At 44.5% G+C, this 26,394-nt stretch overlaps 1 protein-coding gene across 9 annotated transcripts in view; it reads left to right on the top strand.

The window, feature by feature from the left end:
• Positions 1-467: 467 nt before the first annotated feature.
• FHOD3 (formin homology 2 domain containing 3) overlaps positions 468-26,394 on the top strand; it is a 173,403-nt gene continuing 147,476 nt past the window's right edge. For all 9 annotated transcript variants that reach the window (XM_061565638.1, XM_061565637.1, XM_061565634.1 and 6 more), the window contains exons 1-2: positions 468-1,436; positions 22,585-22,691. In XM_061565638.1, coding sequence (XP_061421622.1) covers positions 1,272-1,436; positions 22,585-22,691 — 272 coding nt within the window. In that variant the 5' untranslated portion in view covers positions 468-1,271. The remainder of the gene's footprint in view (positions 1,437-22,584; positions 22,692-26,394) is intronic.

Genomic DNA, 26,394 nt, shown 5'->3' with positions numbered 1-26,394 from the left:
CCCCCACCTCCAGCCCCCCCTCACCTCCAGCCACCCCCCCACCTCCAGCCCCCCCCCACCTCCAGCCACCCCCCCACCTCCAGCCCTCCCCCCCCCCTCCAGCCACCCCCCACCTCCAGCCCCCCCCCCTCCAGCCACCCCCCCCCTCCAGCCACCCCCCCCCTCCAGCTCCCCCCCACCTCCAGCCCCCCCCCTCCAGCCACCCCCCCCCCTCCAGCCACCCCCCACCTCCAGCCACCCCCCACCTCCAGCCACCCCCCCTCCAGCCACCCCCCCCCCTCCAGCTCCCCCCCACCTCCAGCCACCCCCCACCTCCAGCCCCCCCCCCCTCCAGCTCCCCCCCCTCCAGCCCCCCCCCCCTCCAGCCACCCCCACCTCCAGCCACCCCCCACCTCCAGCCCCCCCACCTCCAGCCCCCCCACCTCTCTCCTTTCCTCACTCCCACCTCCTCCTCCCAGCAACACCCACCCATCCCATCGACGAAACAGCAGCGGCAGCGACCCCCGTCATTCGGGGGCTATGTCATTGCTTCCACTACTGCTACGACTGCCAGCGTCAGCCGGCAGCGGCAGCAGCAGCAGCATCATCAGCACCACCATCATCATCATCACCACACGGCTGTGTGTGGTGGCGAGAGGCTGAAGAGCTGCGAGAGAAGAAGACGCGCGCTCACATGAGCGCAGTGGGCAGGCGCGCATTGCGCTACGCAGCCGCTCGCTACCACCGCCGCCAGCAGCAGCAGCAACGCCGCCACTACTAGACCCCAGGCAACGCCGGCACCACCAGCAGCAGCACCAGCAGCAGCAGCAGCAAGTGTTGAGGCTAGCACCCCTGGTCGGATCGGTCGCTTCATTTTGATAGCTTCGCCTATACAGCGAACGCAGTCGTGGTGGTGGTGGGGGGGGGGGGGTTGCTTTGAGTGGCGTGCGTGTCTATTTGTTAATTCCTTTAGAATTGTGGTTTCGTTCTGGATTCATTGACGTTTGTAGTATTACGTCGTAGTGGTTTTTTTGTATCTCTCTCTCGCTTGTTATACTTATCCGGCTTTGGAAAGAAAGAAAATAACAAAAAAATCCACGTTTCTTTAAATTGGGGGTTTCGTATTTGCATCCCGTATAACCGCTTGGATTAAGCCACAATAGTCATCATCATCAGCATCATCATCATCAACGTCACGCGCACACGGCGTCCGCGCGACACAAATTGCCGTGCATTAGCGCTGGGGCTACATTAGTCGACAGCAACAGCGAGACTCGGAACACGGAACGGCGATGGCCACGCTGACGTGCCGAGTCCAGTTTCTGGACGACACGGACCCGTTCTCCAGCACCAACTTCCCCGAGCCGACGCGACCGCCTACCTACACATTTCTGGAGGACACCCCACTCATCGAGCAGATCTCTGGAGTTCACCGTCTGCTCAAAGCCCCCCACAAGGTGAGAGATCATGGGTTTTACTGTCACCTGGATTTTTCTGTTTGCGCATAGTCACTTTGAGATGTTTTTTTGTTCATGTTTTTTTGTTTGTTGCGGTTGCACCAGATTCAAGAGCCCAATGGCTCACAGGGCTATACCAAATAAATTAAACTAAAAAAAAGATGATGCCACGCACTGGGAGATGGGGGTGGAAGATGTCAGAAGGTGATCTAAAGATCGATATAACGTGGGAATCGGGTTTCCCCCTTTTTGGCAACAAAACAGTTGTGTTAAGATGTTAAAACACCAAACTGAAACCTTTTACAAGGAATCATGTCTGCACGAACCACAATACTTGTGGTCAGAATGCAAACAAAACACGTACTCTGATGATATATGCATTGTCTTTGAAACTGATTGGCCCACACCAGAGACAGCTTTCTTAAAAAAAGGAGAAAACCTATTCTCATATTTTGGTACTGGCAAAGGAGGCCCCATGATCTATGTAACGTGTGTGATTTTAGTCAACCCTGCATCCGCAGGGTGATAATTATCGAAGCTCTGGGACGGAAGCATTTAAGCGTCGGGGGGTCATTTGTTTAGGATCTACCAACAAGGTGATAATGAAGGCTGGCTGAGATCTAAGAAGGATAACAGGGATAGGGAGGAGGGAGGTGGGGATTGAGGCAGATCGATTCCACGTGTTCCCTCCCTTCAGCCAGCAAGCACGGCCATACGACGAGAATCGGTGTTGTTCTGCGACGGTCATACAATCGGTTGGGGGGGGGGGTGCGAGCTTTCGTCTCGGGGTGTGAGACCGGGGGAGGATAAGAAGAGCAGGAGGTCTGCGAAAGAAAACAGAACCCTGGGGGTGCCGCGTTGCCATGTGTAGGATGATGGTGCAAACCCATGAGATACACTCCCCACAGATGATGATTCTAATGATTGCCGTAAGTCCACGCAAAACTGCGCGCGTGATCAATTTTGACTCGAAACTTTCTTGGCTGTAGGAATTCATATTCCATGGTTCTTTCCGTAAAGTCACGTAGATAGAAAAATAAAAAAAGAAAGTTACAGTAATAAAATTTTTTTATTTTTTCAAACACTAATGGTTTAGTGTTTTTTTGTTTTTTATTATTTTTATTCACTTTATTTCTTTATTATTTTTCAATCTACGTGACTTTACGGAAATAACCAAATATTATGAATTCGTGATTACACAGCCTCCCCACCCACGCACCCACCCCCTCTGGATATCGACTGGATACGCTGCAGTCCGCAAGTGTACGCTCCATAATGAACAGGTCATGTTAGAATCGCTATCCCGATCACATCGATCCGCGTTCGTCGCTGTCTCTTTGTGCCTCGCAAAGCGATCAATAAATTTTGACTGCAATAAACAGAGCGCAGCTTTGCCGCCCCCCTCTCTCTCTATATATAAAACAAAGTGGCTCTGAAACAGCCGCTGGCTATAACTGCTACTCTGATATCATCGGGGCGTGTATATATATTCCTCAGTTTACAACTCGAGTGGTCGACACCGCCCCCCCTCCACCCGACAAAACCACACAGGATCCTCTCTATCGATGGAGCGAGTCCCACCCCCCTCTCATCTCTCGATGCGATAGACAGACACGGACAGGCCGCTTAACATCGTCGCCGTTTGATAATAATTAATTACCGATGAATTTTGATTGAAAGCTTTCGTGACTGCAGGGATTCATATTCTTGGTGCTTTCGGTAAAGTCACATAGAAGGGAAATAATAAAATAATATGAATTTAAAACAATAAAAACTTCTCACGACGTTTCGACTGCAACACAAGCAATCGTCTGTGGATTTCACACCTGATGACGATTGCTTGTGTTGCAGTCGAAACGTCGTGAGAATTTTTATTGTTTTATATTTTTTTTTTATTTTAGTATTTCCCTTCTACGTGACTTTACCGAAAGAACCAACAATATAATTACCGATGCTTTGTGATTTACTGCAACCGAGTGTTTGCGTGTGTTTTTTTCCCCTCTCCCTCTTCTCCCCCCGTTTTTCGCTCGTATTCGTTGAGTTCAAACGCCGTCTTGGCCGGCAAGGGTGTATCGCCTTACAAGTCACACAAACGCACGGATGAGTTAATGATTCATTGCTCACGAAGCGTCTCGGGCGCATTTAAACACACAACGCATTCCCAAATTGCTCCTCTAAGTAACTTCAAGTGGCCTGTAAGCTACTTACATTCCACTTTTCAAATACAACCACTCGTTTTTTATCTCTCTCTCGCTCTCTCTCTCTCGCTCTCTCCTTCCATCTTTCGACGTGTTTGAAATTTAAATGCGTTATCACGTTTCGTTCGAGGTTGGCGACAAAACACGTTAGAAATATGTATTTACGTCTTGCGAGTATAGAGTACCGGTCAAAGTGGTTTACAACTCGACAATGTCTCTAACGTCTATACACAATGCATAATTTTACTTTATAAGTTGACGAGGAGCGCTACGTGGTGGGGGGGCAGGGGGGGGTGGCTCAAGTGGTTAGCGCACGTCGCTGTGAACTCGGTGACCCGAGTTCGATGCCTGGACATGGGCAATATCTGTGGTGAGTGATACCTGAACCGGTCCTGGGCCCTCAGACATTGACCAGCATGGTGAAGTATGGTCAAAAAACCTCATCCCCATGACCGACATCGTGTGGGTGAGGCCCTCATCCCATCAGTGGTTTGGTCAATAGAGTATCGAAATATGTTTCGTTATAGAGACAGCGAGAGTATGCAACGTCAAACGTATTTTAGTGTGTGTGTGTGCACGTGTGTCTGCTGCTTCATAATGCGATGCAGATGCATGCGGACTGCCAATTCACAAAGGGCTTTTAGAAAACAACTCCTCGTGTGTTAACCTATATACAGTACAGGTATTGGATTTATGGGATCACGGTAGCCAGTTTCAAAAGTAGCTATGAAATTATGTTTCTTTTTTTCTCGTCTGGTCGTGGAATTTGTGAGAAAGTAAAAAAAAACCCCACGTCCAAGCCCAACTCAATAGGGCATGCATTTGTTGAATGCACGGCACATAACACAAAAGAAATGGCCATCCCCTTGATACACAATACAGTAATGTATCAATGCAAGTATGGTAAAAACAAATGAAACTGCACTGGTATGAGTATTATGAGTTGCATTGCTCTCGATGTTTGACGAGGCAGAGGAGCTCTCTCTCTCTCTCTGCACAATGATGCCAATACACTTCCCAAGGAGATCGGATGGAGGGCAGTGCGTGAAACCCAAGGCTGCCCGTCTGTTTGGTGATGTTCAGACGTCCAACAACGGCTGTAAAACGCGTCCGTGGTCGTTTGTCAACTGGAGGTCCTGATCTTTGTTCCTGTGCGCGCAGTAATATAGGTCGTCGTGAGTGCCCAGCCCCGCAGGTCTAACACCAGACACCATTGTTGTGTTTTTTTTTTGCTGGGCATCAATTTATTATCGGTTGACATTTGTATAAAGGAAACACATTTGCAGGTATATATGTTGCATATGATGGGGGTCTATCGATCAATAAATCACACGTTTCTTACACCAGGGATCTTGTAAATCATTTATTCCAAAACTTTAAAACCATGCCTTCGTTCATCTACAACCCTACGTTTTGTAACACGAATACATTTTTCATGTGTAAATGCTAGGCCAACCCAGCTTGCAATGTGTGAATACTGTTTACTATTTTTATTTACCAGGCAAAGCCCACTGAGCTATTGGCTCGTTTTCAGAGGCAAGCCTGGCCCCACGTGACAGCCCATCCAAGTGACTTATATCATAGGTGGGATGTTATAGTAGCCAAATCTAACCGCATTGTTTAATTTTGGTTCAATTCTGGATTTTACAATTCTGGTGGAATCTTCCTTGGATTGTGTGTGTGCATACGGAGCAGACGCAGGGTGCTTAGTCCACTTAAGGTGTTATGATCACAACAGCCCGGATACTTTAATTGTCACAATTCAGAATTAGCGATTTCATTCATTGGTCAATTATTCTCCTTCTATTTTATATATTGTGTTAATTTTAGCATCCACTGGGGTCAGGGGTCAGCAACCCAAAAAAAACAAGAGCAACCACTTTTTTTTTCAAATTCGTAACAAAAAAAACCCTCGATATTTCAAAAGCAGCAACGCGTGTGAATACGGGACGGTGGTCCTGAATAAATAACGTCACGAAGCAGCAGTTCTTGCAGTGCCGCATGCGGCTCGCGCTCCGCAGGTTTTAACCGACCCTTGCACCAGTGTCTGCAGGGGTAAGGGGAATCCATCACATAGACAATACATCTGAAGAGACACTCGCAATTCGACGCATATACCGTGAGCTGAAGAATCGAAGTTGCTGTAGTTGATGAACCAAAAATGCTTTGTTCACACATCTTTTGCAAACATTAAAATCAATGGGTCTCTATGCTCACAAGAGTGTGATTCTGTACTCAGTGGTGTAGAAAAAACGTGAGTCAGTGGTGAAATTCTACATTCATACGGCAGGGTAATTCTATCCAGAGAATATAATTTCCACTATTGATGTAATATATGTATTGTTGATACAAAGTCTAAACTGTCAAAGTGTAAACATATACAGATATGAAATTTTGATTATTTTTAAGTGTGAACTTAACATTCTTCTGGGACATGGTGAGTTAACAAATGCTTTGATGTGAAGAAGCTACTCGATCTATTAATATGTCAGTGTTTACTTTGAATAAGTATCCCAGTTTGTTTTGTATCCCTTCCACTCTCATAATTCAAACTTGTCATTAAATATGCATTACCGAGCTGGTCACGTGACTCAGTGGTCCACGGTCACAGGCGTCCCAACACCACAGCTTACCACAGCTGAGATCATGGGTTCAAATCTTGCTAAGGAGAAATTCTCGCCAAGACAATGCTTCTCCAACCGTATATTATTTCCATCTTCAGACGTTTTGACAACCAATCATGATATATTTTAATTACTGCAAGTGCACATGGCATTTTCCGAGAGGTAACTGCTCGGGAGGTCCCAACGATGCACACGCTGAGCAGTTAACCTTAGGAAACTGGTGCGTGGACTGGAAAACATTAAACGGGTCTCATGATCGGCTGTCAAAACGTTTGGAGATTTAAAAAAATGCCATTGCTAGAGAAGAATAATCTTGGAGCGATCCTTTTCCCATAATTGTTCGGCTATTAAGTCGACATCTCAGCCGCCAAAGTGAATGTTAAAACCGGAGCAAAACAAACCACCATTAAAGCAGTTCTGTTGAGAGTTCAGCTTCTCAGTCCGGTCACCAATGGCAGTACAAAAAAACAACCCATGACATTACAATGCACTTAAAAATGCAGATTTCATCTCTCAGGTCTAGTGCATGTGTAATGTTCTTGTAGGGAGACGGAGTCGTCGTAGAGGCAACACGGTTTATTTATAATATAACAGGGTACAATTAAACCCTAACACAAATTGGTAATGGCCCCTTCCACCCACAACTTGGGGAGGTACAGCCTCCGGGCTATCGTACCTAGTCACTCTGACTCCTCCAACCTTCTGGCTGGCTAGACCTAGGGGAGGCTGACCCACCGCTGGTCCGGTGGGTCCCTGACCACTGGCCCGTCCGGACCTGGCCCTTAGAAGGACATCAGGCCGAGCCACACATGTTTGGTTTGATTGCCACAAGACACACACTTTGACATGTGTGACTATGGGGCAACGGAAGAGGGCCTCAGAAGTAGTTCCACGATAAGAATACCCAGAGGGAATTCTCAAACACGATATGAAGTTCCGCTTTCTGTGAGCATTCTGAATAAAAATGTTTTCATTTCAGGACATGACACGGATTAAATGTTTTGGGAGAAAAGAGGCAAAAGGAATTCGATGACTTTACTAATTTGCCATTCGTTGATATTGCAGTCTGGGTTTTGATATGTTATGCAATTGATAACAATTGACTATCATAGAAGTAGCAGTGTTTGTCATATGATTAATGGGATTGTATATGGAAACGAGAGTCATGTTTCTCGGGGTAAGTTATTATAATTTGTTTTATATCATTCCTAACCCTTTGCTACGTTTCCTTTGTGAGATGTATGGCACAGTTGTGCGATTACTTTGCTCTCCTCTGTCGAATGCGTGTGTACACGTGCAGTCCGTTTGGCCAATCCACTGCTGGATGAGGGTATCTCCACACCGTGCCGGTCATGGGTGGCTATACTTCACCACGTGGTTCAATGCAATGTGTGTTGCTGACGGTAGAGAGGGAGTGCTGAACAACAGTGGACTTTGCTGGACTGCCAGCAATGCCTATAGCGCCTGCCTTTGCACGCACGGTGGTCACGTGTTCCCAGCAATTGCCAGGCTCCAACCCCTTTCCTGCTTAGCTTTCGAGATCTGACGAGACCTGGCACATTCCGGTTGATATGATCGTGGGCGGGTACATGCATATTATTTCCTGGTAAAAAGAAACAAAAAAAATACTTTCTCGTTTTAAATCAACCGACAGACACGCTGAACCGGGGGCGGGGGGGGGGGTATATATTGTACATCGCTGGTGAGCGTTTTAACAAATAAGCAAAATGCACAGGACACCGTCAGCTGGCGTTCTCTGGCTCAAGTGTGCGGTGCACGTGCAGAGAGGGTGGGGGGCTGAGTCAGAGAGGGTGTCAGCTTGTGCTGGAAAGAAATAGCCGGGGTATTTATAGGCGAATAATTGGCCTAGACTCTGGCACCAACCCCCCGGTCCGCCCGATAACTTTGGAGTATGGTTGGACAGAGGGCATGCGCAGGCAATACTTGTCTCCTGTATGCTGTGTATGGCCTCTTTATCAATCCACTGCTGGATGAAGTCCTCCCCATGCCCGTGCGGGTTGCGGGCGTTAGATTACCGTGCTTCATTCATCATGCTGGTCAATTGCGGGTTGGTGAAGTCGGGGAGCATGGCCAAGGGGACATAGAAGTAAAGTACAATGATGTTTTTTGTTACTGCACTGCCGTCAACATAGCCCTACAGTGTATAACACCTGTTATGCATGGCAAGAGCGAGCACATTCTAGACGATTGGATCAAAGGCTAAATTGTCTGCAATACTAAATTACAGTATATTGTCTATGTGTGTATCACATAGCATATTGTATGCCTCTAGATGCACCTAGCCTGGCACAAGTGCCGTGGTGACCCTGCTACCCAACTTTGATTTCTGCTTAAGGCCAACATTGGTGATGGATATCTGAACCAGTACTGTGCCTCCTTTAGGTCGACTCAGCCTTAAACGAGTACCCGGTGTAGTGTGTAAACATCGTCACTGAGGAGACAAATATGGCCGGGCATCTTGCTGGCTACCTACCCTCGTGTGCCACGCCGGCCTTCATAGGTGCTCGCTAATAGCATTTGGCCCAGCAGTCTGTTATAGGCTACTAGGGGTTGTTATGGCGTTTCGGCCAGGAAAGTCACGAACAAAAGTTGCACACGAACGACGCATTCACGCAAGCACCCGATGCTCCGTTTTGAAGTTTTAAAATGAAACATCTTTGAATTGTATTATTTTTGAATTAGATAATTTTATTTCTTCATTAAAAGCTTATATCATTTTAACATGTGGAAGACTTCATTGAAAAGGACATTTCGTGTGAATTTTCTCTCGTCGTTAAGTAGATGGCCTTGCTGGGGGTTCGGTTCGATGCGGACTTTCACCTGGTTGGGATTGCGGGATTGAGATAAGGCGACATAGAGCTGCTGGCCGTGCGAGAAGACCGCCGTCTGCAGATCGATTCCAACGTGATCGAACGTCTGTCCCTGCGCCTCTGTCGTTCATGCAGGGGGTGCGTAGGTTTGCAGCGCCCCCTGCATGAAAACGACGGAAAGTGCAGCGTTCATCACAGATAGATAAAGTTGTGCGCTTATATAAGAGTATATGCGGGATATTTGTCTTTATGTGGTATTATACATGCAGCCCTCCAAAAAATGTCCATCTGTCTATGATACACACTGGGCCAGAAGATTTGGGTTATTTTTTTACAATCTTTCTACCAAGTTATACTAAAGGACGACGCGATTTTCCGTGCGGGTATTGCGTACAAGATTGGCATGTTGGCATCGTTCGGTATTTTAATACGAGAATATATATTTTGGAAAATGTACCATAAACTGATGATTATTTTGGAAAGCTTTTGAAGGTGCCTCTCCCCACAAGTGTATTTAGTTGAAGTGGCCAAACCATAAAAAACGTCGTACTGCCATGTGCATCATAGCTGTTGGATTTACGAGGCATCCATCGGTGTATCGATCGGAATTCATTATTATTCTCAAGGTGCATAAATGTATCTTCTTGGTAAAGTCACGTAGAATGGAAATAATAAAATAATAAAAATTAAAACATAATACAATTATCTTATAATGTTGTATTTTTATTATTTTATTGTTTCCATTCTACGTGACTTTTCCGAAAGAACCAAGAAGATGAATCCCTGCAGTCACGAAAGCTTTAAATTGCATAAATGTAATTGTGCATGTGAGAAGCTGTTGTGTACAGTTAGATCTTGTTTAACCACGGGTGGATTATGTGGGTTGCAGATTAAGCGTGCTTGGTTTTGCTGGGTGGTTTCTCCTCACTCGTCAAGGTTCAGTGGACGCAAACTCACCCACGAGTAAACCGATTACTTTATGGAGCAATAAGAATCGACGATGCGGTCCACGTCTTCACTCCCCCGCCCCCGTTCTACAAAGGTTCACGATGAATACGTTTTTTTTACAGCCTAATGTACATTTGTTTTGCATCATCTGGGCCAATCTTCTCCCCCCCCATTATCCAGATAATCACGAATTTGACTTTACAGTTTATGCAAACAATCTCCTAACGGTCGCTATATAATTTGACGACGGGAAAAAAATGAGAAGCAATACAAGTGAGATGGTCAAAATGAGACAAGTAAGAATTGATTGTTAAACTGAATCGTGGCCATGAATTATGACAAATGACCCCATCGTTGTGGAGATGAATGGTGTCATTCCTGATCGTACCCAACCTTTAATTACTGTAAATCAAGTATCATTATTATTTTATATCATTTGAACCTTATGGCGGTCACCCCGGGGTCCCATAGTACCCCGGCTCTCGCATAATGTCCGTGATGCAGTCGTTTTTAGTCTGTTGATGGTCGGCGATGCGGCAATCGACTCATCTCGACGAGCTGTCCACGATGCACCACTTCAGTGCGTACCGCGAGCGTTCAGCGCAATCGTCCTCGCTGCGTTTCAACATCGCGGAGTGGCGCCGATTTCAAATTGATTGGTACCCCAGTCGCGGAGTTAAGTACACCCCTGGAAAAAAGTGTCCCAGAAATAAAATATTTAATTGCCTCGGCCAGTTTGTATTATTTGGTACCCCGTGGTACCGCCATGAGGATCATTTACAGTCTTGTGTCAATCCGCTGCTGAATGATGGCCTCCGTATGTCATGTTGGATATAGGGGTTATGTGACCATACTTAATGCTGGCCTGTTGGTAAAAGAGAGATATAAGACCAGTTGAGATATAACTTGATGTTAGCTTGGCTGGGAGTTTTTAGGATCATAGTGCAGTTCACTAAGCACTCTGCTCTACCCAATAGCACTAAAGATGTACGTGAGGCATTATAATATGGTAGCGCACATATTTAAAGGGCTACAGTATGAGCTACAAATAATGTAGCAAACTTTTTTCAGATTTGGGGCTGGTTTGCATTATACTTATAACTACAATCCTATAATTATTCATTCTCATCCTGTAATTTAATTACTTTGGGGGGGCGTTCCCATTGTCATAGAGATCTGGGTTCCAGTCATAGCCAGGGATCTTTCGTGTAAAGGAACCTGACTTTACATTGCCATTTCGACAGCTATGCATGCGAAGCATTTTTAGCAGATGTAGGCAACGAAAATAACGTGTATTACGCCAGTGAGTAATTCCATCAAATGGAACTGAATAAAAATAACAGAGCAGATATAACTTACCAGCAAAAAAATAAATAAATCACAGATCCACATGTCAACCCACTGCCTGTCAATCCACTGCCATGCAGACATCAAGGATTGTGTAACAAAACTTCAGTTCGAGTAGGGGAAGGTTGGGGGATAACAAAACCACGGAGTCCCCTGCACTGCCCTCTGTGCCTGTTTTTGTGTGTCTGCGGTGGTCACTCATCAAGGACTATCGAAGCTCAAACCTACTTGGCTTCTGAGGTCTCATAAGATCGGGCACATTCTGGACGATGTGAACCAGTGTACAACGAACTAAACAAAGCGGTTTATGCATTTCACGAATGCCCCCAACAGTCTTCTTCTACAAAACAGAGAATAAATGCTGACAGCACACACAGAAAAGTAGCAAGTGTTGACAGCAAATTGTGAACAGCGAAGAGCTGAGATTAATGTTGGAGAATACAGGGCACCATAGTTCCTAGATACAGAAGTCACTGACATAAACATCGACTTCTACTGACAAAACGAAGGCCGACACGTGCGGCTGCAGTTGGCACTCAATGCATTTTCCTTCTCCCGCATGATGTCGCCGCGTGCGCCTTACTCGGTACTGACGTCGTTATCCCACTGCAGTGTTGGGGCAGCGGTAGGCTACATGGCCCTGCAATCTGTCTTCGCAAAAGAAAACGGGCAGCGGCCACATTGTGTGTAAACACCAACCCTGCAGAGCTGCTTAGACCTTCTGCAGGGTGCAGCCGTCATTGGCCAGGTTTGCTGGTCGTTGCGAGCTGCTGTATGTTGGCAGTGGATGGGACCGCGGAGATTTTTATCGTGGTGAGAATCCCTCATTCCATGCAAATATCAAAGCGTGGGATATTCTCGAAGCTGCGATGGTATGCTGTGGAAACTGATTGGCAATAAGAGGCGTCTTAGGGCCTGGCATTACAGTATTCACATGGGGGTCATCACATTAAGTGCTTCAATCTGCCTAAACACACCAGCACGTGTCTTATCTGACTTGTTTTCATTGTAAGCGTACACCGGTGGCAAAAGGTGTTTTGGAAAATAATTAAAAATAAATAAATATATTCGCCACGCAAGGGAGTGGTTAAAATAATAAGAATGGGGCATATATATTAGATGCATTGGCTCATGCGTATTGCTGCAGTGTGTGATTTACTGTAGAAATCCATAGTTTCCACGAACTTGCGCTTAAGGACTCTTCACACACTGCCAATGCACACTATGCCTTGTCTGAACACTTTAGGAGGTTAACATTTTTTTAAATAAAGGCATTGGTTAAATATCCAAATAACGACACCTAATTTTTTTCGAGGCACAGTTGAGGATTTCCTGAGTAAAGGGCCATTATTATTATTATTTACATAACAGGTCAAAAAGGTTCTGAATAAAAATAGCAACATGACTTTGGCCAATACTTGTCGCAAGTGCCACATTTTGTAGTTTTTCATAAGCCTCGTGTTGAGAACAAAGCAGTATTATTCGGAACTGCAGTGCCCACACACTTGTGCTGTGTCAATGTTTGTTTAAGCAATGATGCCAAATACAAACATGTACGTACAAACATATATTGGGGTCTGCATGCATCTTTCACTTAAACCCCCCCCCCCCCCCACAGACGATTTGAGTTGTCCCACTGTTGTAGTGGCTGCTGCACGACCGCTATCATGTTCACGATAAAACATTAAGCCATAAGGCCAAGCTCAGACACATTCCAGCTAAACCTTCGTTGACAAGCGAAAGTAGAAATTGAGATAAGTACACAGCTGCTGGCCAAAAACACAGCGGGTGTGTGTGTGTGTTAATTCTAGAAGGACCGGTTTGCCGTAAGTGCTCATTTTGGCATTAAGAGGTGGTCTCAAAAGTGCGAAAATTACAGTTTAACTGAAATGCGTAACTGTTTGGTATGCGATAAAAGAATGCGCGTGTATTTGCATCGGAGGAAACTGGCAAACAGAAAAAAAACTCACAGGATTAAGTTATCTGATTCCGTTTTAGTGTCTGTTCAATGCAAGAAAAAGTTCAGTCAGTACCACGGCCAAGCCGAATTAAACTTACTACACATTGCGTAATGATAACGGATGCTAAGAATCGCAACTGGGAGTTATAACCAGGAGCAAATCTAGTGGGGAGGTGACGAGAGAGAGAGAGAGGGACATCTCTGCCAAAGATTATGCAGTCCCAAAATAAGCGTGCGATGTCTCTTCTGAATCTTGACTTAAAGCTTTCGTGACTGCAGGAATACATTTCCTACGGGTCTTTCGGTAAAGTCACGTGGATAGAAATTTGTCCATAGAAATATTGTAACTCGTGTCGATTGAGCAAATTTCCCCTGCAAAGTTGTTGCGTGCAAATCAAAATCGGGCCAAAGTCGAAACTGTTTGACGGTGTCACGAGGCCAAGAAACGAAGGCATTCTTACAACGGCCCGCAAGCTACCAAGTGAAACCGCCGATGCCTCGATTATCCACTGCGTGTTGATTCACGTTGTCACGTGCCACCTCTGTGATTCTCTTGTGTGCATTACGGGAGCAGCCGCCCGTGCCGCCTCGGATTATTGCGCATTCTCGCTTAAAAGAGGGGGGAAAAAATTAACCCGTAAAAACAAAGTTTTTCACTATAGATCCTTTATATGCGTGGCGGCTAGAGTCCTCTCGTCCTCTGGCTTGAGATGGGTCAGATGATTGCCTGCCACCATTAAGCAATTGGTAATTAAAAATAAATTTTTTTTTCCTAAAATGTTGAAAATTTTGGAAAAAATTTTTTCACGAAAATACATTGTCTCGCACAACGAGTCTGTGTGCAACATGTCAGCTCGATTGGATCACGGGAAGTGGGTTAAAAACGACCGAAATATTTGCACGGTCGTAAGCGCGCAAGCAAGTGAACTTAATATAAAGGATTTAAAAATGTCTGCATTCTCAAGATCACCACAAGCCAGTGGTATTCAAGGCGTCCATTTCTATAACAGCAGTTCTGTGCTGTAGTTGCGGTAGTTATCATGCACGCCATACGCTGGTGCGGGGATGCTGCCGTGGTAAAATGGTGAGCACACGGGGATTGAAATCCAGAGGGAGTCGGGCTCGATCTTCAGGCGCGACAGTTGAAACAATGGGAACGTTTATTTTACTCCAAACTCCCACCTTTGGGGCCGTCCATAAATGACGTCACGCACCTAGGGTGGGGGGGGGGGGTCAGACATTTGTGATGATGTGTGACGAGGGGGGGGGGGGGTGAGAAATGTGACTTCACATAAAAATGGGCAACTTTAAATAAATATAGACAACACGTTCGACGTAATTTAATAGACTTTTTAATAAATGTTCTCTCCTACAACATCAGAGCGCAGCGCCACATTAAATACGCACTACAATGACAATAGTTTAAAGCGATTTGAAGCATGGTTTTTTTTTTTTGGGGGGGGGGGGGGGCAGAGCTTTGTGACGTCATATTTGAGGGGGGGTCTGACTTTTTGTGACGTCGTGTGACGAAGGGGGGGGGGGGGGGTCAAAAATCGTCCAAAATCTTGTGACGTCACTTATGGACGGCCCCTTGCTACAGTAAGTCGATTGGCAGGTCCCGTGTTGCGGGATCAAGTTTGGGTATTCCCACCTCGAGGTCAAAACATCCTCTATGGAGGCTCTCTGCAGCTCTAACTAGTGGTGGCACCTTTCGCCAGCAGTTGAATGAGCTTACAATTACAGTGCACCATCTTTACCGTATTTAGTTTATTTAACATATAAGTACATAACAACTGCACATTTATATACTCTGTTTTGTATTTGACATCCCCACGTGACTGCCAGCTCTAGATTTAACCTTTTTAAATCACGCTATTACACAATCCCAAGACCACCGGCGAATCTTGGCATTGGGCCTGTTACCACTGGACAAATAAAAAAAACTTCCAATTTACTCAGTGCCCCGGTGATAACCCCAGCAATGCTGAGACAGCGTGTGTGCGCACACACGTGCAGACGCACGCAGAATCTTACTGCAGACATCATCATCACACGAAAGACAGACCACCTCCTTATAGCCTCTAACAGGCTGCTGGGGCAAGTGCTGTTAGCGAGCACCTATTAAGGACAGCACGGCGCCTCAGTACTAATATTTATAACAACGCAGCAGGTCCTCATTTGAGGCTGAGTAGACCTAGGAGAGGGCCCAGGAGTGGTTCAGATATTCGTCACCGTCAGCGGGAATTGAACTCGGGTCACTGGGTTCGTGACGCAGTGCGCTAACCACTACACAACCACTCCTCACACATCACCGTACGCGTACATGCAACACGCAGACGTTCATATGTACATTCATTTACACACAGTTACATGTACACACAAGGCAATACTCATGCCAATATGTTGTCGTCACATCACAGATGTTTATACTTTGGAGATAAGACAATGCACATTTGCAGCCTTTCTTACACATGGACAGACATTCAAACACATGAACGGAGTCTGCACATGCACACAGACACGCATGGTTTTATATATGTACAGCGATTTTTACAGGCAGAGCCACACGAAGTCATACAAGCCATTGCAGACTCCCAGGATAGGTTCACCCCACGTGATCCTGGTGCTAGTACGTGTGTAGAACGTTCCAGCCATTTCCTGTAATCTCGAAGGAAATTACAGGAAAGCGATCATCTTGTGCTTCCAAACAACTCGCTTGAATGTCAACCCTTTTATAAACGTGCCAGGAGAAATGTGGCAGGTATTGATTACATCCTTCAAAACAAACAAAACGTGCCATATCTGTGCAACCTCAGGAGGGGCGACATGCATGGCATAAAACCCGGGACCCTGGCAGTCACTCTGAAAGCTCGCCCAAAAAGATCCAAGGCTCACACACATAAACAAATTGTTATTACTTCTAACATTCGACCAACTAAAACACAGTAACAACATCTCACATTTGACCGCCACGTGTGCGGCCTGACCAATTAACTCATCCGCACCCGGTGCAACATTTGTGTGCGTGGTGTAACTTCCATTGTTTACAGATGTTCAAAACGTTTGGACTATTGCAAAGCAATACTTTGGGTCGGGACGTCTCCAGAAGCGATTTACATAACATCTCAAACATTTCAGAGGGCACACCACCACCCCAGTAGCAGTTGTCCATGTGGACAGAAGGTGACTCAGGACCTGGCCTGCAAACGGCCATTCGTCTGCCAGTCAGGGGCCATGATCGCGATGCACAGTCACAATCGAGTAATGTGCAACCTGACGCTGGCACACAATGGGCCTACTCTTGCGGATGACAGCTGCTGGATTCGAACCATGAACCTCTAGCAACAAGTGGCAAAGGCGCTACCGCTGGGCCGTGTCAAAGATCGCTCCTCGTGTAGCGTTAAAATGCAACGTAGTTTCTAGCTGTATCAGCAGTTGCCATGATGCACTGCAATGCTGAATAATTTCATCGATTGAAATACATTGAGACATCTCCTTTACCAGTGGCAAAATATAGTAGTAGGTTTTTATCCTTTAAACTGGTACAAAAACTCACACCTTTATACAAGGCATCATGTTTGCAATAACCACAACACAAGCAGTCAAAATGCAAACAAAAAGAAACAACTGTGATGATGATAATGATATGCACTTTCCTTGAAGTTGATTGGTCCACACCCGAGACAGCTTTTCTTAGAGTCTAGTCTCCATTGGTGTTGTACCACGCCAAAAGGCGTACGTGAAATACATTTTTCTGCTTACATAGAACGTGTACGCGGCACATCAAAGTGTGTCATGTAAGAATGAACTGGAGGTACTGCATTCACCAATGTGGGAAAAAATGTATCCTTAAATACAATTACAAACCGTATTCTCGATTATATATCGCGATTAAAGGATGGCACAGCATCACTTGTTGAGTCAGTTGTGTTTAGAAGATAGTCATTAATTATCCATTCAGTAAAGTAAACGTGGTATCTAATGCATGTATTAAGGTACAATTATTACTGCCGTTTTATTAACTTCCAGACTATCAGGAGACTACGGTGTTGCCTGGCAGTTCTAGATGACAACTGCAAGGAGTGAACGGTGTGAGAGATGATAGTACATCACCACGTGTCATAAACATTTATCTTGTAAAGTAGTAAGACATTCAAAACACTGCAGTGCAAGAAGACAAAACACACATCTATACAGAAGTTCACACAATCTCTTTCGGTAAAAAAAGTGCCAGTATACATTGGAAGTGTTTACAGGAGTGGATATTTTTCCACACAAATGAGTGCCATTTCTTGCACGTAAGCCTGTAAAGCAGTTAGGTGATTCAACATAAAAGTCACGTTAATTGATGACCCAGCGCTCACTGTTTCACTCGAATCACTAGCTCACCCCACCGGCAAGCAGACACCTCCCTATCGCTCATCCATCACTACTACCCCATTGCTTTCCTATTACCACTGCCATGGTCGCTGTTCCCGTGAACTTTCCTCGTTGATGCATCCAACCCATGTTGGAGGATGAGCCTGTTCAGTTTCATCCATCACACTGCGTTCACTCACCGCGGTGCAGGTCACAAACACTTCTCCTCTCTCTCTCTCTCGGCGTCTTCCCTTGCACTGTTCCACTTTGGAATTCCCTCCCATCATCTCTTTCCCCCGCCTCCCCCAAGCCTTTATAATTTTTATCTATTTCAACTTTTCATGGTGCTCTTTGTGAGCGGCCACTTGACACGTTGGGCCTTTGAACCTGTGCTGAGCCACTGTGTAAGACACAATAACAACAAGTGCATACGTATGAGCACACGCTGAGAGGGCATACAATATTATTGTACGCTTTGTTATGGGTTAGTCTATGGTTTAATCCCAGGATATACTTGCCTATCCATCTCTATAACAGAATTAAAGAGCACATCTGGAATTCTCCGAGACTGAAGAAAACGCAGCGTGTTTAGACCTTCTGTTATCGTCATATAAACACTCACGCATCGCTCCCTGGGGTGACACTAGATGAGAGGGAGAGATTCCTGTGGGAAAATCAAACAACGTGGGTGATTGTAGCCATCGGTGACACTGTAGAGAAGTTTCGTGAAGGGTACAACTCGTTCCTAAAAGCGTGCCATCTCTTGATACGTGCCAGCTGTTGCACATGAATGCACTGTACACCTGTATTTGATAAATACATGCTCCAACCAAGCCAGGGGAACTATAGAAGAAGAAAAAAAACCTCAACATGGCCCTGTTTTGCTCAAATGTAAGATTTGACACGCACGCTCTCGATCAGTGAAGACAATTATGGTGCCTTTGATGAATCAACCACACGCGTGGTTGATTCATCGCCGGGTATTGTCTGAGCACAGACACACTTGGCCTGCGTGATGCAAGCGTCAAATATCTCGGCCAAGCGTTATCAAAGTTGACCGTGTTGACTTTGCTGGCTTGCAGAGCGCGTCCAGGAACGTAAACACAGCTCTTATGACTCAGATAAAGCCGTGCAAACGGCTCGCTTGTTCCACGGCTCGAATGGTGGAGGTCAGCTTTTAGGGTACATGGCATGTGCTAACCAGCCATGCAGTCCTGCGGTTGATGTGGGCCAATTTTCGCTCAACACGTGCCACTTGCTGGCATTGATTGCCAAGTCCCCTTTACCCACACACACACACATACAAAAGACAAAGATCCCCTTGTAGCCTGAACAGACTTCGAGGGCAAGTGCTTATTTGGCGAGCACCTATGACGGCTGGCACGGCACACGAGGGGGTGGGTAGCAAGCATCACGCCCAATTCGCCTTTGTCTCCCCAGTGGCGATGTTTACACACTTGCACCAGGTAGTCATTTAAGGCTGAGTCGACCTAGGGGAGGCCGAGGAGCGGGTTCATAGTGCAGCATGCTAATTCGCGACACGACCGCCTTACTGACACGTTTACCCACACACACATACAGCGAGGCCCACTACACCTAGACAATGTTCCTTTGACATTCGCAGAGGGATACGTTCCGGAGATTCGCGTGAACGGAAAATGTTGCGGATAATGATATTGGCTTACGAAAACGTATATTTTTAATGAATCACATTAAATTAACACGTAAGTAAGCTATTTAATGAATGACGAGTATAATGACACGTCTCTGTATGTCATCAATTTATCTCGTCACTTTATCTCATCACTTTCTTTCTCTCTCTCGGTGCAGTTGTGTAGAGTTGCTGATGCGATTCGCGGATAGCTAAGCCCGCGGATAGCAAGTTCGCGAATAACGAGGGAACGTTGTACAGTACGTACTATGCTGCTGGTGGCTTCTGCTATAGGGGCCATCCATTTAGTACGTACGCATGGAGGGGGGAGGGGAGGTATACCCAAATGCATAGGCTTGCGTATGGGGGTCGAATGACAATGTACGTATGCATAGGAAATGGGGGGGGGGGGGGAGGGTGAAGCCTCGATAATAATTTGTCTACATTGGCCTTCAAATTAGTTAGATAGTCCGGCGGTGGACTATCCGTTTGCTTAAACACGTTTATATTATTAATCAGAGGTGTGGACTCGAGTCATGTGACTTGGACTCGAGTCAGACTCGAGTCATGAATTTGATGACTTAGGTGTGGACTCGAGTCATGTGACTTGGACTCGAGTCAGACTCGAGTCATAAATTTGATGACTTCAGACTCGACTTGGACTTGCATAACAATGACTTTGTCCCACCTCTGAGGTGTGGACTCGAGTCATGTGACTTGGACTCGAGTCAGACTCGAGTCATGAATTTGATGACTTCAGACTCGACTTGGACTTGCATAACAATGACTTTGTCCCACCTCTGTTATTAATCCTTGATCGTTTCTGCGTGGATTAAGACAGATTTTTGCTTACGTACTAAATGGATGGCCCCATACTTTCTCTAGCTCACTGGGTACATTCGGCGCAAGCTATAGCACTGAACCGATATTCCTTGGCCGCACGAGGCATCAGCAAACTAGGTAGAAGTTTAGGGCTCGATGACGATAATGGAGTGCGCCAAATTCATGACTTAGATAGGTGTGCACGGGACTATTACCTCAATTCAGATGCGAATAAACATAACTTTTTCCACCATTATAGAAACCAAGGCCGTAGCCATGGAGTCAACATTGGGGGGGACCAAATCTTCCAGGGGGTCTGGGGGTCTCCCCCAGAAGAAAAAAAAAATCTAAATTTGAAAATTTCCTGTCATTTTCTGCCTAAAATATAAAAAAAGTAATTAACACATGGGATGGACTTTTTCATTATTTTTACAATAATGTCTAATAGTGTATTGTATTACATTGCTCCGTTTTTTCTTTTTTATCTTTTCCTGTTTCATTGTATGTAATGGCAGAGATTGGGGATTTATAAAGTACAACCATAACCACAATCATATAAACAGAAATGTATTTTATAGAAATATATTGGGGGGGACATTTGAGCATATTTGAATTACGGCCTTGATAGAAACAATATTATAATAAATTCCGTATATTTACTGAATGCTATTACCTTCATTGTTTCACACTAAACTCAACAATCTTTTATTTTACCAGTTCAGGCCCACTGAGATATAGCACTTTTTTGCAGAAGCGACCTGGCCACAAATGAAGTGGCTTATCACGTGGAAATTTATAGCAGCCAAATACTCTCAATTAATGTTTCTAAATGTGTATGGAAAATAAACCAGAGGACCCGGATAAAAATCCACGTGACCACGGGGAGAACGTGCAAACTCCAATTATACAGGAGTCAGGGTTGGGATCGATCCCACGACCCCCTGTATACCTGGCGAGGTAGTTAACATCTCGCCACCAGCGTATTATTATTATTGTAGTCGCGTGACATGCTCCAAAAGAATACCTGCTCAGGGCGCTCAATGGGATGGTGCTACCGCTGTTGCAAATATAACTTACAAATATACCTACTCTGAGCCACGTAGCAATTACAATGTTTTGATGTTCTGCAGTAAACATTGTGTTACTTTATTAAAGGAAATATTTTTTTTTGCCAGCAGTAATGTCTTGCAATTTTAAAGTGAAATTAAATGCCGTACATTGATGCTTCCATATGGTGTTCATGTGTTTCATTTCCTGAAAGAAGAGTGTATATTAATGTCTCTATGTTGTGCAATGTGTTATTGATGTTTCTTTTTTGTTTAAGAAGTTTCAGAATATTTGTGTTTAGTTTAGGATCTGTCACCATGTGTTAAGGCAAGACTTTGTTGTGGTTTAGCAGCTTAGATGAAAAAAACACACGTGAATGTACAAACAATTCCATTATACAGCAATGTGGCAGCGCATTGTGGCCCACATCAGAGGCTATGACCAAGTGTTTAAAGATTTTATAATAACACAGAAAATTTAATGTACATTATGAAAACTCTTTTTTTATACTCTTCCCTTTGTCATGAAAAAAAAGTGTCCATTTAAACATAAATGATGATATTGAAACGTCTTTTAATTCACCACGAGCTTTCCCTCGTCATGGGGAGGCAGTGGCCCAGCGGTTGGTGAACGTCGTTATGGACGCAGTGATCCTCGTCCAATTACCAGCTGGTCATCGCTAATGTCAGTGGCAATTTGTTATATCTGAACCTTTCCAGGGCTCCCCTATTTCATCCTACATTGGCCAGCATAATCAAGTAAAAAAACAACCCGTGACTGTCACAGCGTGGGGAGGCTGCCTTCATCCAGAAGTGGATTGTCTCAAGGGAGTGTAAATTATTATTTTGGTTTTCATAGTCAGATCTGAAAATGAACCTAATTATAACACTGATTAATCACACAGTCGCAGACTACGTGTACATGTTTTTCTCATGTCGTTCTTATGTGCTGGACTAGTCTTGAGGCTGAGCAATGAGCAATGACCCCATCTGAGAGTAAATTGCATTTGATTGGGTGGTAGAACAAACTAATCAAACATATGCAAAATTCCAATGCATGACCTCAACATCTCTTGAGATTTAGTGAGGTTTTCCTGGCTAAATGAAAGACATCATTATCATCATCAGCAGCGTCATCAGGCACGATAAATCCACAGCTGAGTGAAAATCATCCCAAGCTATCACCAATTATCATTATTATACAGAATCATTGTCTCGACAAAGAATTTCCCTGCAGCCTTGTGAGTATTGTCTCTCGTCATATTTTTAAGTCTGCTACATCAACTCAAGGTGCTCGGTGGTCGATGCGGTCGGTAAGTTAAATGTTGACATTTTCCCTGTGCTCTGCGTGCTCTTCCGCAGCTGGATGACTGTGCCCTGCAGCTTTCGCACAATGGCACATACCTGGATCTGGATTCCACGCTGGGCGAGCAGCGCGACGAACTGGAGGGCTTCTTTGAGGACAGCGGGTGCGTGTCCTATCCATCGGCAGATGCACCGCATGAAAGGACTGAAAGAATACAGAAATTGGCCAAAAAGTCACTTCTTGCATGGAGCAGCTGTTGATGCAGTTGACTGGTATACGTTAAAGGAGTGGAGAATGACAACCAGCGTTGGTGGCCGTTTAACACATATATATCTCTGTTGATTCTGATTCTAAAGATATTTTTGTTATTGTTGTTGTGTTCATCGGTTATATACAAAGTGATAACAGTTTTTTTTTGCATTGCTGGAATCTCTCGAATAGCTGAGCGGCAGTCTTGTAAGTGGAATTACACAGTTATGGGAGCAGTTAGATCGCAGGTAAAAGTGCAAAGCTCTGGCTCATGCCAATGCTGGCAGAAGAGCCTCCACTCTCAGAAGCTCCTGAAAGAGTAGTTTCGCCTACGCTTCCATGTTAGCAGCAGATTTTTTTTCACGATATCGTGAAATGATCTATCTTGCACAACCACAGGACTTCTCTCTTGGACTACTGTATACAGATGAGTGGGTGTTTCGTAGTGCCAAGCAGCCGAAAGTCCTGCATGCAAACATTATCCACAAAGCTGAGCCAAACCAAATGAAAGGCAAACCCACATTTTGTGTGCCTGTGTTTTTAAAGTGCAGCCTTAGTGACCAGTTTGAGACCACTGTATTCAACAGCATCCTTGAATTCTTGTATTTTTTTTCTTTAAAGAGACACGTGAAGGTTTATTTGGTGATGAATATCGCAGTGTTTGATTTTACTCGGTTGAATGATGTGGTTATTTAATTCATGCGTTGTGTTAATATAAATAGGTGTACACTAACAGCAACTGCATCTATTTTCTACAAGACCAGATCCTAGTCGTCAACTGTTTCTGTAACGCTCACTGAACGTGTATTCTATATTTCAAATGAACGTAATTACATATAATTTTTTTTTTACTTTTATTAATTTAAATTTAATTTTTACCTACGTGACTTTACCGAAAAAACCTAAGAGTATTACATATCATGGTTGGGGCTGTGTGTGTCATTGGACATATATTTTAATGCCTGACTGAATTATCGATGAATTTGGCACTTGCTATTCTGACTATTTATCTCTCAGCTTCTCTGCCCAAGGGCAGGTCCATTGCTAAAGCTCTCCCAATAACCATCTGACCCCATGTCCCCCTTCAACTCACATCACCACACTCCATACCATAGTTTTTGAGCCACAACACCACACTCAGCTCTAGGGTCCTACAGCAACAACACCATACTCAGCACCAGCGTTTTTTATGGAGCCCTAGCAATTTGTAGAGCAAATTACGTTTTTTTCGTGGCTTAATTGACTCAAAGACTAATTTTTTCCAAATTGTTATTAAGTAACACATAACATGCAATGCTGGCTTGCTATGTAATTGCTTGTTTGTGTGTATGTATGCGTGGGTAGCAGATGGCTGTGGATAATGCACTCCAGTGATTGTTTTGGGCTTAGCTATGGGGTGAGGTTCCAGACATAATTTAAACGTCCCTGCCCAGTAAGCCTCGTTACGCATGTGTCAGAGGTGGCTTGTGACACATTGCAACCCGCCCGTGATCCAAAACAGCTTAGAAGCACACAAGGCAATCGTTTTTGAGTGTCACATTTCGGAGTTGTGTATGTTGCATATACAAGGCATTGGCTACAATTATAATCTGAATCATTATAGAGTATTATGCACGGTACCATTATATATGCATAGAAATAGAAAACCTTTCCCAGTTACTAAAAACTATTTTTTATTTTACCGGGTAAAGCTTACTGATCTCTTGCTCTTTTTCAGAAGCGGCTAGGCCACAACTGATAGCTCAAAAAAGTGGTTTATCACCACGTCGAAATGTAAAGCAGCCAAATACTCTAAACGCACATTTATCTAATTGCGGAGGGGAAAACTGAAGGACCCGGAGAAAAATCCACGTTACCACGGGGAGAACATGCAAACTCCAAATATACAGACGTCAGGGTTGGGTTCGAACCCACACCCTCCTCCATAGCAGGCGATAGCGATAACATCTCGCCTCCGCAGCACCATCAACAAGTTCGGCTTGTCCATGTAGTTGGTTGCCCTCTAAATTGTCCATCATTCTGTTTCCATGATCTTGGACATATTGGAGAGAGGTCTGTGATTAAATCCCTTGACATTTATAAAGTATTTCGATTTAAAGCTTTCGTGACTGCAGGGAATAATACAATAATTATTAGTCACGTAGCAGGGAAATAATAAAATAATAAAATAAAACATAAAAAGACGCTGCCTTTCCGACAGACCTGTTCTTCACCTGAGAACGGCTGCTTGCGTTGTGGCCGAAACGTCGTGAGAATTATTTTATTATGTTTTAATTTTATTATTTTATTACTTCCCTTCTACGTGACTTTACCGAAAGAACCAAGAAGATTTGTAAAGTATTTGATTGTGGATGGTATTGCACAAGACAAGCTGCCATCATCTGGTGTCCACTCTAATCTGCAGGCGTCGAATTCCTTTTAGCTTCTCAAACTGAAAGGTCAACGCATGCATTATCTCTTGTGTTCTTAAAGTATCTATTTTGTCTCCAACACGATTTGTTCTCTTTGTTAATGACTTATGATCTTTCACCCACAATGCGATCCACTCCTTTTGCAGATGACAGTCGACTTCATACCTCATACCCATTTAAATGACAAGCTCAAAGTAGTGTGCATTTTGTCTGCCTAATCCACAGATACTTTAATGTCAATCACCACCAATGGCCTAAAAACAGTCCTTTAGATGGTGACTGCTTACGATACCACTCACCTCTTATGTAAGCCATGGCTGGAATTAGAACTCAGATCCCCAGGTTTATTGCACCCCTACGATCAGTGTGGTTAAAATAACCCTACTGACCAAAAGGCACGGGGTGGCCTTTATCAATCAGTAATTTGATATAAGGTTGTAAAATCTTATAATTATCATTTTACTTTAAGCGTTCAGTTGGAGCACATACCACTATGGCCCTCTCTGCGCTAAGGTTGTGTGTGTCCCGTGCACAGATTGCACATCACAGATATAGATTACATTTTTCAATGTTTCAAAATTCCAGGTGTGACCCTATTGTAGTTAATTGTAATATAATGCTCCGCAGTAAATATGTCTACTGCTTTCTATTCTCCGCACCTGATGTGAGTAATTTAAAGAATACGTGGCGGTTACATGCGGAAGCTGAACTCTTAGTACGCAACTCTTGTATAAATGTCCACACACACAGTTAAATGTACCATAGATATGCGGTCTACGATATGTGTGCAGTCCATCAACGCGAGTGGTGAAACAATGCATTGATTCTCTAATTAATATCGGTTTTTTAAGCTCGTGATACATGCATTGAAGCACACGCTTAAGAATCTGATGCATTTCGATTCGTCTGTATGTTTTAGACGGAGTGGTGGCAAAGCAATTTGTGCAATGTGCTAACGAACCTTGGCTGGCTAACACCAGCGGCACGCAACGTCTAGACCAGTCCTAGGCCTCCCCTTCATCACCAACTCGCACTCATCAGCACATTGAAGTACGGTCTAAAAAACAATGGCCCACACAGCACGGGAAGCCCTTCATCCAGCAGTGGATTAATAAATAGCCGTAAATAATGTAATATATATTGTATGCAATGGGTTCGCATCAACTATGAATCCCCAAACGTCCACTGAAATACAACCCTCAATCC

The sequence above is a fragment of the Lethenteron reissneri genome, chromosome 35 (genome assembly GCF_015708825.2).
Source record: "Lethenteron reissneri isolate LAM-NWPU_2019-01 chromosome 35, ASM1570882v1, whole genome shotgun sequence".
Lineage (NCBI taxonomy): Eukaryota > Metazoa > Chordata > Hyperoartia > Petromyzontiformes > Petromyzontidae > Lethenteron > Lethenteron reissneri.
This window is presented reverse-complemented; position numbering and strand designations above follow the sequence as displayed.